At 35.9% G+C, this 12,275-nt stretch overlaps 2 protein-coding genes across 3 annotated transcripts; both read right to left on the minus strand.

Moving 5' to 3' along the window:
* Positions 1-102: 102 nt before the first annotated feature.
* Positions 103-7,139, minus strand: LOC125192314 (protein FIP1-like). Of its 2 annotated transcripts, none has more exons than XM_048089855.1 (14): positions 6,901-7,139; positions 6,231-6,318; positions 6,042-6,150; positions 4,775-4,824; positions 3,964-4,030; positions 3,576-3,648; positions 3,265-3,320; positions 3,010-3,106; positions 2,517-2,601; positions 2,171-2,233; positions 1,578-1,637; positions 844-936; positions 479-541; positions 103-386 (listed from the first exon to the last, which is right to left on the minus strand). In XM_048089855.1, exons 1-14 carry the CDS (start codon positions 6,954-6,956, stop codon positions 291-293), a joined length of 1,056 nt encoding a protein of 351 aa, XP_047945812.1. In that variant the 5' UTR covers positions 6,957-7,139; the 3' UTR covers positions 103-290. The 2 variants fall into 2 exon arrangements, with proteins under 2 accessions (XP_047945812.1, XP_047945813.1); XM_048089856.1 differs by having other exon boundaries at positions 6,042-6,146; positions 6,901-7,138.
* A 1,663-nt stretch (positions 7,140-8,802) lies between these two features.
* Positions 8,803-11,771, minus strand: LOC125197334 (cysteine proteinase 3-like). Its single transcript, XM_048096068.1, has 8 exons — positions 11,555-11,771; positions 11,346-11,467; positions 10,671-10,786; positions 10,422-10,495; positions 10,094-10,358; positions 9,896-10,027; positions 9,649-9,784; positions 8,803-9,133 (listed from the first exon to the last, which is right to left on the minus strand). The coding sequence occupies exons 1-8, from the start codon at positions 11,743-11,745 to the stop codon at positions 9,096-9,098; spliced, it is 1,074 nt and encodes a 357-aa protein (XP_047952025.1). The 5' UTR covers positions 11,746-11,771; the 3' UTR covers positions 8,803-9,095.
* Positions 11,772-12,275: the final 504 nt, after the last annotated feature.

Below are 12,275 nucleotides of genomic sequence, written 5' to 3' on the forward strand. Positions count from 1 at the left end.
TACTATAAATGGACATTACTATCCTTAAAATGATTTTTTTTTTATTTAAAAAAGGTAAAATAGAAAAAGAATTAGTAGAAATCTTGTTGCTAGGAATCATAGCTCAAGTTGAGTAAAAGTAAGAAAAAGGACATGTCACACTTCAAATTCCTATACAGTTTCTGTTGAGCAAATCCTAAATCACTAAACTTCATCCTCTGTCTATACACTCTCCTATACAAAAGAAGAAAAGAATGCACCCAACAAACGAAGAAAAGAGAAACAACGAGAAAGTGAGATTACCAGCCTTACTAATCAGCTTGTTCTGCTGTAGTCCGAGTCTTCGATGAGATTTTCTTCTGCAGTTCCAAATTGGACATGTTTGCAGCCTCCAATGCACGTTCCAGCTATCGTTCATCCAACAAAAAGGTCAGAAACTCTACGAAACGCAGAGACATGTATTTTCCAAAAAACACAAGGAAGTTTACTAGCACACTACCTTAGCTGCCCTGGCGCTCCACTCTCCCAGTATAGCTCTAAGCCTTTCATTCTCCTCGATGTACTGTTCCATGACCGATAGTGCATTAAAAGTTGATTCAAGAATTCAAGATAGATGCATATTCTCAAACGGACTTTTTGGCATGGGCTAACATGGAATCTGCTGTACATGACTAGAAAAGCATGAAATAAAATTTATCTATAATAGCACAGATCACTGTTCATATATGGTTTAATGTTCCCATAAGTTGTATCGTTAAATGTATTTTCAAGCCTCTTTTCTGTCCCTGGCATTTTCACCCCCGTCCTGGTTTAGCTACTGAAGGAGGGTTGTGAAAACAGAAAAAACTTGTAGCAAATATCTACCTGATTGTTAGTGTTGCGAACACCTTGTATCTCTGAGTCTCTCTCAGCTATCAGAGAGCGAGCAAGTCGAAGTTCAGATTGCAACTGGTTCATCTGCAATGAAAGAGCAGTTAGAACTCCCAAAATGTCTAGATCCATGTAAAGAAGACCTTGTAGGAAGATCCTTAGACTCCAAATAAATCACAAGCTCTATAAATAATGTCAACTCTTGTAAATGGAATATGTAAAGGGAAAGAATTTAGGTTTCTAGAAACACAAACGCATGTGTTATGAGTAGGATAAAGCTCTAAAGGCTGCATTACACAAAGCTATATTTATTTATAATTATTAGCATTCAGCCCATCCTTAAGGTTCTATATGCGGAGAGGGTATTCCAATGCTAACAATGATAATTTTTCAATGCAATAAAAATATATAGTAGTAGTAGTTTTTATGATCACAGGCGACTAACAGGTCTAAAACATAGAAAGATAAGAACTTATAGTGTTGTGTCAGCTTCCATAAGAGATTAAAAATGAACAGCAACAGTCACCAACAGAATTAGCTCATTTATAAGCTGCATAATAATTTGACCCCACGTCTGCACATATATTAATCACATGCCGACCAAAAACTCACTGGTAAGGAATTACTTCAAGCAGGTCAAACTAAATTTTTGAGTCTTTACTCAATAGGAAACGATTCAGTTCTATATACTGCTATAACCTGCCATGAAGAGCGTTTAATTTAATTACCTCAGCCGAAAGTGTTCGTAGTTCTTGATCACGAGTAGCTAACAAATGAGCCAGATCAACCTACAAGGTTCAGGAAAATTTATCATAAGTTTATATTTCAAATAAGTGCCAGAGTCTGTGATCCAATGACACATCCCTGAGATGCGTGTACAGAAGGAAACATCATTGGTAGCTAGGAGATGTATCATATGTCAAACTAAGGGAACAAGATGCTCATGTATCTATCCTACCAACATCTCAGACTTCTCCAGTAATGAAAGGCAACCCAACAATTACTGTCCAAAGCTCACTCTACCAGCTTATCACAATACCAAGCAAGCCTATTTGTCTGACAGAAAAGTAACTCATAGTAACCGTCTTCTGGAACTGAGTCAATAAACACCAGCATGATGCTAGACTACAAATTGGAAAATTTGGAGACTCGAAGATTAGGCAACTAAACACCACATCCAAACTGTTGCTGACTTACAAAACTTTAGCATTCTAAAATATGTTCTCTTATCCATCATACAACAGCTAGCGTGAAGCAGTGTCAGTGTTTCTCTAATATTCTGGCCAGAAAGAACATAGTACATAACAAGGATTACGATTACCTGAGGCGTGCTACCATCATTAGTTCTCTCATATTTGCTCAAAGATTCTTGTAGTCTAAGAATCTATTGGAAAAAATTAAGATCAGAAATCACACAAGAAAACATCCTAAATATGTATGTGTATATGCTATAACAGTAACATGCCACAAATTCTAAACTTTAGAAATTAAGAAAAGATGCACTCGGGCACTGTTGACTTGTATGATTTCATTAAAATAATTAACAAAATTAGATTTTATAGAAGTCAACAGGAACAGCCAAATTTTCCATCAAATTAATGATATTCTACACCAGAGATATGAAAGGTATGAGCAGAATTCGTGACATGTTTCTTAATACAACTTACCTCCTCACTGAGAAAGTGAAGGTTTTCTCTCTGATACTGCAACAATGCCATCTGTTGATCTGATAGACGCCCCCCATCATGGTACCTACAATTAAAAAAAAAATGTCAAATACATACAGTGAAATGGCCATACTAAAGTTTCGGATGATCATAGTATTAATCTCCTAGAACTGGAGGTCTATTTTTTTAAGTAACTCGACTTATTCTCTTAATGCAACTGAATGATGGTCAATGAGCATTGTAATAAGAAGAGGATGTTAGTAATATGTGGACTAGTTTTTTTTTCTTTCTTTTCTTTTATAAAAGTGGTGGTGTGTGTGTGTGGGTGGGAGGTGGGGTATAAAAGTCGAATTTAATTAACTCATACATCACCACTGTATTCCAACAATAGACGAGTCACGAGTCTGTCTATAACATGCCAAACTTTAAGAAAGTTTGTTGAATTAAGCACGCCAAAAGTATTTAGATGTATATAGCATGACTAAGTCAGTACCTCAATCCTTCTAAAGGACTTGCTTGTTGCAGTGGAGAGTACAATGAGTTCAAAACGTCAGGTTGGGAATCCAATGAATTGTATTGGTGCACATAACCTGCAGTTTCCAAAATGCTCTTAAGCAATAACTTTATATATCTCAGGTAACCTTATATAATCCACATGAAATAAATCATAGCATAATTTTATGCTTCTGAACTATTTTCTAAGAATTTGTGGCACTAAGTTCCATAACATAATTTGGCACCAACTAACCAACATAGACGCTCATGAAAAATCCTGCACATACTGCTTCAACCAGCATAATGATTCTGCAAAGATTAACAGACAAATGGTTAAGTTCTAAGAATCAAAAGCTACCTTAGGCAGTGTTTATGCAGCAATTTCGAACATCAATTTCAAACATCAAATGGGAACTTAGTCATCTTACAAGACAGGATCAAAAACGGCAGAAAGCAGTAGAATAAAAAGTAGGGTTGCGAATGATGTACTACTTCTGCAAGTTAATGTATAAAAAGTGATATATGGGGTTCCCAAAGCATGCATTGTAATTTAAGTATGTTGACCTGAGTAGCATAGAAATTGATAGAAAACTTATATGGTGCTTCCAGGCCATGACAAGCAGCATTGCAGCAGTTCCTGCATTTAACTAACATAGATCAGATAGACATATTCCATGAAGTTTTTAATTTCTTTTTTGTGTCTCCAGAGTCATACATATAAATATAAGAAGAGAATGAGCAAGAAATCACTTGAGAATTCAAAATCATAGCGTATAATTCTATGTAGGAGATTATATTAAATAATGGGTCCAGCACAAAAAGGTGTAGTTCAGTTCTTTTGCACATAAAAAGTCGATATTCTATTTGTAATTTATGTCAATTGGATAACTAATGCATCAGCCACAGACTATTCTGAACTGAATGACAGAAAGATAGGAAATCATATGCATACCATATGCGATAGTAGCAAATGGTAGGCGAATTATATGCTTCAACTTTTGGCTGAAACCATAATAACCCTACAAAATTGAGTTTATCCCATGTCATCCAACAGTTAATACATACAAATATAAAAAAGTTTTAAAAACGTGGAACTGTAACTCCAGGGCGTCCTGGATAAAAACCAAGCGATACATTGTGAATGGTCAAGTCAAAATGCAACAAGAATTTTATTTTATTTCACATTAACATCCCCAATAGCTGATATAAGAAATATTTAAGTTAGTTGAAATAAAACCCGACTGAAATAGAAACAGAAGTTCATTTTAACAACACAACCCTTAATCTACGGCATTGAATCCATCATTGATGCTGTTTTTCATATATTGCCCTCCTTATTTCTTAGAATACTAGTATCATTTAATCTATTGTGTGTCTCATAGTTGTCAACACTTGTCAACTTCCCAATTGATAAACCTGAAGACTCTAGTCGTCAAAAGCATAAATCACCTGATGCACCAGTTAATGCATCCACAGCACATGTACTTCAAATAGTATTAAACATGTGAGTTCAATGGATTACACACAAATCCAATAAAACCCAAAATTAAAGATTAAAACTAAGCTAGACTTCTTCTGCTGTCCTTGCTATCTTCACTGATGCCTTCTAACGATTTTTTGGTATGGTGTTTTAGAATGATATATGCAATCCAATGCACATTTCAAAATCTTATTTTGGGTTATATGTGTATCTTGTTGATGAGAACCTGTAAGAGCTATGATGATAATGGCATTGATCCGTCACGAAAAGGATAACTAAATACCTGCAGGCGTATCTTGTGAACTTGATAAACCAAATATTGTAGAAAAATGCCTGTACAAGGTGGCAAGGCTATATTTAGCAAATACAAAAGTTCAATAAAGAATTCATTTCCAGCTACCTGTTTTCAAGAACATAATATTCATTCACATAGGTTCCATATAATATCCATAAAAACATCTCCAAATTTCACTTAACTATCAGTAAATATACGACTGGTGGCAACTGGTTTAACTTTTGCTATGCCTAACCAAGATTATATCCTAGTCATCCACATTTCCTTTGCAATTGATTCTTTTATCTGGTCAACAACCAATACACTTGTTTAATTTTGCTTCGAGGAGCTGAGAGAGAATGATAAACTGTGAGCTTTCTCAGTTGCCTGGTTTACATATTACGTTTCTGCGGATTCACAGCGGTAGCATGCAAATACAAGAAGGCAAATAAAGTTCTGATTGCATTAAGTATGATATGATTTCAGAAAAACCATTACTCGTTAGATAACAACTAAATCAACTCACAGCCTCGGAAAAAAAAGGACAAAGTCAGTAGCCTACTAGCCTTACTCTAGAAAACTAGAAACACATCGCCAGCAGTGAAGCTCCAAGATCAGACAAGAAATTTAGAATTTTAGAGTGTTTTTGGAATCTAATTTCGTATTGGGATTATAGTTCACATATAATGCAAATTTGTCAAAGCAGAAACAGAATTAATGCAGAGAGAGAAACAGTTAGAGCAATAAGTAAAGTCAGATGAGAACAATAGTTTCATTTTCAACTAAGGCTCCAGCGGAAACCAAACAAAACCAATTTATTTCCTTAAGCAAAATAAGTGCGTAATATGCTCTAGCAAAATACAATCTGATTTATGATTAAAGATCCTACCCAGGATTCAATTAAGGATGGTGGGATCCAAATGTAATAGGGAAAAATGAAAATAAACCTCAAATCATGCCAACTCTCGCATGGCTATATTACTCTTCTCTTTCTTTCGCATATCTCTCTATTTTCATATGCCAAAGTTAAAATGCTGTTTGTTAAAACAAGTTGCTCTTCCATCTTAAGCTCGATAAGCAGATGCTCATTTCAATACAGTAAAACTTCAACGTTTTCTGGTTAATGTAGAAATAAAATTTAAACCCAAACTACATTGTTTTACAAAGTACACCGATAGTAAAACCATGCCAAGAGAAGCAAATTCAAGAGAGTCATAAAACTTCAGATATATCATGCATATATAGACAGAGAAGTTATTAAATGTTCGTGAATGACCTGTAACGACCAAAAGAATGATATTACAGCTACACAGTAGTGAGACGGTTAAATCTTCCAAAGACTTAAGAATCCACGTAATTCCCAGAGCAAAAATTGCATAACCTGCCTAGAATGGAACGAAAATCAGATTTCCACAATCGTATGTTGATATCTAATGAACATACGTTACAGTGGATGAAAACTTGCCAGTAAAATACAATAAAAGATACTCCCAAGTATCCTTGTTCGCTTCCGGTGACCACATAAGGGAGCCTCTTGCAGTATGTCAAGGAACCTGCAAAGCAAGTAGCTACGTAATAAAAAGAATAGACGACACAGTGGTTATATCGGAAAACTATGGCATGCTGATTATGTTTCCATAAAGAAAGTAACACGCTAGAAACTCAATAGATGGCTACTTATGCCCATATTTTCAAGCCAATTGTCGATTGTAACTCCCTTTGTTCATGTTTGCTCTAAATATGTGAATTCCTGAACCAAAAAAGTTCCTCTCGACAGATCACAGGCCAAAAGGAAGCAATGGACATTGTATGCAGAAGAACGAGTCAGATAAACACGAACTTCGGATTTTGCCTCATGTTGAACTAAAATCGTCTAGATTTTAATTGAATTAAGCTTAAAATCTATACTATCACTTACTCCAACGAAAGTAACAGTCCTCGACGAGCTAGATACTTACATCCGGAAACACACAATGATCATTTCGCAATTCAAATAGCAAATTAGGCCGAATTCATCACCTCCACTCCAACAACAGCATACGATAATCAAAAATAGGAAACGAAAATCACTATGATAAAAATTCAGAAACACAATTATATGTCAGAATCGGTGCGATGATGAGAAGAAAACATACAGGTTGGTTTCTTCGGGAGATGCAGCGTAGGAAGAGCCGTGCCTGTCCATCGACATATCTGGAGCGAAATTGTCACTTGTTGCTGGCGAATTTAGTCGGAAAAGTCATGGATTTGTCGCCGGATTGTGCTTCCGTGATCTCTCCGCCGACTGTGTTTCTTCTCAGGCGTAATTTGTTAATTTTATACCTCCGCAAAACTGACTGTGTTTGACATACGATTTGAATGGGAATTTCATCAAATTGTTTATGTAATGTTTCATTTCATAAATTTACAAATATGGAGTAACTCTGTTATGACTAGTTTTTTAAACCAATCTAATTTCATAATAGTTTTAATTCAAATCATATAGTTTTGTGCCATAAAGTTTAATGTTTAAACCAATCTAATTTCATATAGAAAACTTTAATTTTTCTGTTATAACTAATTCCTTATATGGTTTAATTTCTAAGTATATTTCTACTACTCATAATTATCTACTTCTCATTGGTGGGACACACCACGTCATTATGCCATGTGGTGTGTCTAGACCACTTAATATTTTTTCAGTCCTGTGACATTGCATTTTATAAGGTGTTGGAGGTTATAAAATTTCTAAAATCAATTAACCAAACATTCCTAGAGCAAAAACTTGGATATGTAAATAATGTATTTTAATAAATGTTTAATATTAGAGATCTCCTTATTTTAATTATATAATCTTTAACATGATAATCATTTATAATAATTTTAGAAATGATGCAATTTGTATTTATTCAAAATTAATCATGGACCATAAAAATTTAACTTTTATTATCTATAAATTGTACTCCCTCCGTCCCATAAAAGTTGAGACAAAACTTTTGGGCACGGAGATTAAGAATTTATATTAAATAAATAGGAGAGATGAAAAAAGTAGGAAAGATAAGAGAGAGTAAAGTAAATGTTGGAATAAAGTAAGAGTAATTAGATGTTTTGTCTTTTGTTAAAAAAGAAAATGACTCAACTTTGTTGGGACGAACTAAAAAGGAATACGACTCAACTTTTATGGGACGGAGGGAGTAGTAGGTGTTGTAGTTATAACAAAAAATTACCATGCCTTAACATAGTAGTGTTTTAGTTATAACAGAAAAATTAGAGTTTTCTATAGACCTCGAATTCCATCTATATGTTTACCTCGGAACGGGGATGCTAAGAGCATCTCCAATGGAGGCTAGCAAATAGGCTAGCCGCCATTGCGAGCGGCCACCGCGATTTCGGCTAGCTCACGCCGATTCACGCGACCGGCTAGCCTCTATTGCAATCTCCAAAATCGGCTAGCGACTGGCTAGCAGTTTTTTAATATTTTTTTAGGTATTTTAATTAATTATGTAATTTTTTTTGTATTTTAATTAATTCTTGTCCTGATGATGTGGCATGAGGAGTTTCTAGTCCGAGATGATGTGGTAGGAGGAGTTTTTAGCTAGACTATTGCCTATTGCCTATTGCCATCGGAGATGCTCAAAGAAGATAATGACGTATGCATTTTAATCGTATGACAATTTTATTATAAATTATAATAGTGAATGAGAAATCATTTATAGAATATAATAGTGACATGATAGGTAGGATCATGAGCTGCACAACAATTTTGAAATTTTATAAGCGATTTTTTAGTAATTTTATGCCAAAATTAGAGAATAATAGTACCATATTACCATTTGATTAGTTAAATAAGAGAATAGAAAATTGTTGTACGATAAAACTTCACATGTTTAGTTCTCTGTCGGTTATCCAATTTTTTTTGAAAAAATATTATACTTTGTATATTTAATCCAATTTCTATTGATATCAAGTAACACATCGTTGATGAAGCTTTGAAATGTATTCTTGAACTCACAGCATGAAATGCACGACTTCAACGAGATCTTTTTAAACAAAAGGAATTTAAAGAAGTGTAAGATTAATGCTATAACAAAAGGTTGTTGTTGAAGAAGTACAATAATCTACATAAAACCATCAAAAGGGTGTTTTTGAAAAACACCACCAGCAAATGCTATGCAACATCATAATTTAAGATTATATACAGAGAGGAGGTTCATTATAGATTACATGAAATTCCATAAATTCTTTCACTTGCTGGACCTAAATCTTGTCTTATTTAGTAATCCATTTTGCCAATCACACTTACTGCATCTGAAACTGAAGCTTTTCTTATCAAATCGTTGAAGGAGTTCGCTTAAGCAACTATAGGGTATGATGCACATGTCGCAACACCTACAACAAGATTTTAATAGTCAATCATCAGTTCATAACTCATTTTTAGCACTTCTTTAAAATTCGGGTTAACTACGAATAAAATCACAAAGAATGTCATTTTTGGTTTGTTGAAAGTTGAATAACAACTCACCAAAGTTTAAAATTGATAAATCATGAATGAAGTCTCAAAAAATTGTAAATTGTTCCATCTTATCAAATTTGGGGAAAATTGAAGTTGGGTTGAAACTTGAAAGACAAAAAAGTCTACATAGAAGTTGTGGTTAGGAAGAAACATGAAAGGAACAAGGTGTAGGTGGGAGATGATTTTTTTAGTTTCTCGGATTCATAACGATGTCATTTGACCGTCCATGTCATCACATTAATACACTGCATTAAATCAACATCACATTTACCCAGATAAAAAATCGTCATAGGTTCAAAATTTTGAAAATTAGTGATTTGTCATTTAAATTTTTAGTTAACTCTTAAAAATTTTAACATGAAATTGATGACAGAAGTTGCAAAACACTTACCACACATGTTCTTGCCCATCTCCATCTTGAAATAGCCATTGTCGCCCCAGTCAGCTCCCCATGAGTTCTTGATGAGCCAATACGGCACTCCATTGTCAACTCCATAACCAACAGCCAGAACCGCGTGGTTAACATCCTGCGCACGTTGCAAGAGAAGGCGCGAAAGAGAGAGAGAGTCGTCATCACATCACATTATATATAGTATACCAATTCATGTATAGTAACAGTGACCGGGGGTGAAACGCACCATTGGATCGCTGCCACAAGTGGTACTAGTGTAAACACCACCGTTGTATGCTTTGAACCCATTAACTACTTCAAACGCCACACTCACCGGCCGAACAAATGCAACCGCATGCTTAAGCTCATCCTCAGCACCCTATTTGGTTCTTAAAGTGTTAAAAATGAAAAGAAATAAAAGTACACCAATGGTTTATCATCTTACCAGAGTGATATTGACAGAATCAACTACTTTGACAGCAACATTCTCAGAGGAATACTTGCACACTCCATCCTTTCCAGTGTATGGGTAGGCAGCCTCGGTATCAAGGCCACCGTTGTATTTGATGTACTCGAAGGCTTGAGAGGGCAATCCACCGTTGCAGCCAAAGTTGTTGAAATCTCCAGCACAGTCGACGAGCTGCTGCTCAGACAGAGAAATATTCTTTCCAAATGCTTGTGAATAAGCTGCCTCAAGTGCTCCTGTTGAACTGCAACATCACATATATTAAGAGCCATGTATAGTTTTTGATGAAGTCCCAAAATCATCTTACCTGAATGTCCAGCAAGATCCACAACTACCTTGGCTTTTCACTGGGGTAACAATGCCACTTTTCCTCCAGTCTTTCTGCAATCATTAGAAGCCAAATAAAATATAGCGTTCTAGCAAGGTAGTGAGCTTTCAATAGAGTGCAAATGCAGATCGAGCCTAACTGGACTAAGCATAGGAACACATCAGCAAGAAAATTAAGAAGCAACTAAAAAGCCTTTTGGATATTGAGAATGAAAACAAATATAAGTACCGTGGCAGGGAGGACTGCATCAGTGAGCTTATGGTTGCCACTTCTTGTAGCAGAGCAATTTTGAGCAGCTCCCAGTCTATGCTTCTTGAACTCGTCCCATGTCAGATCAGTAAACTCTGTTCGTGTCCAAAGGAAACATTTCATATCTTGCATTATTTCAGTGTTCATTATTGTATGCCTATGGCTATAGATGCAAACTGAATGTCATATTACTATCTATGTTTGCACCTGTGATGTTTCAGAAGTCCAAAGAAACGAAACAATACATCTAAACAATCAGTTCTTCCTCACCTAATGTTAGCAGTCTCTCCTTTCACTACGGAAGTATCTTCTTTTTTAAGGAGAGTTTTTGAAGTTTTGAACTAATTTCATCACACTTTCCTAAGGACTATCTTATTGTTAATACATATTAAACCAAACAATCAATAATTGAGCGATAGATTCAAAAAATATCAACACAAATACACAACATGAATCCTATCTCCAGATGATCCTATCTCCAAATACACAAACTATCTTATCTGGAGAAAAAGCTTATTATTGATTATCTGGAGAAAAAGTGTTAAGAGTTTGAGCAGTCATGATTGATCTAAAATTGCAACCTATGTGAAGATGATCCTATCTCAGTGAAGAACTACTGATTATTGAACAAAGATCAGTAAAAGCTGGATTTACCGTTGACTCCCATGGTGTAGGAGAGTCCTTTCCTGTTATGCGATCGGATCATCCTCAAATTCTCGGAAAAAACCTGAAATCTCCTCTGTATCTCCTCCGTGCTCTCGTACTTCTTCCCGTACCTTTCCACGATCAAGCAAAAAATCAATATCGAGTAAATCAAACTTACAAAACCAAAAAAACACAGCAGTATAAGAATCGACACCGACCTATGAGCGAAGCGAGCGAAGGAGACGGCGCGGCGCGAGTCTCCGACTGCTTTGAGAATGGACGACTCCAGCTCGTGGAGACCGTCGACGACTTGCCTGATCGGATTGTCGAGGAGCTCCGATCCGGATCTGGCGGCGGCGGAGGAGGAGGCGATCAGAACTCCGGCGAAGAGAAGCAGAAGGCGAGCCATGGGGATTGCCGGATTGGGGAATACGGAGCAGATAGTAGAGTGGAGAGTGGTGCAGAGAGGTAGGTAGTTTTATTATCCAATGGAGCGGGGCTCAGGGTGGGCCCCGCGCCTCCGCATATAATTGAAGGTGGGTCCCACACGCGGTGTGTTGGACAACAGCGATTGGGGGATGGTCTCCGTGTCCTGCGTGGGAGATATTTTTACGAAACGAAAGAAACAAAACAAGGGATGACGTGGCTAGTGACGTCGCTTCTAATTGACATATACTGTACAATTAAGCTTAATTAAGTTTTACAAAGTATGTACTACTATACTAATATTCAAATGTCACATCAGGCATTTATAGAGCAAGTCACTTTAGAAATAAGTCACTTTAGAAATACTTCCGTCCTAGATAATTCGACCCAGTATTTCATTTCGGACCGTCCCACATAATTTGTCCCACTCCACTTTTACCATTTTTAGTAGTGGACCTCATATTCCACTAACTCATTCCTACTCACATTTTATTATAAAACTAATACTCCCTC

This window comes from Salvia hispanica, chromosome 6 (assembly GCF_023119035.1).
Source record: "Salvia hispanica cultivar TCC Black 2014 chromosome 6, UniMelb_Shisp_WGS_1.0, whole genome shotgun sequence".
Classification (NCBI taxonomy): domain Eukaryota; kingdom Viridiplantae; phylum Streptophyta; class Magnoliopsida; order Lamiales; family Lamiaceae; genus Salvia; species Salvia hispanica.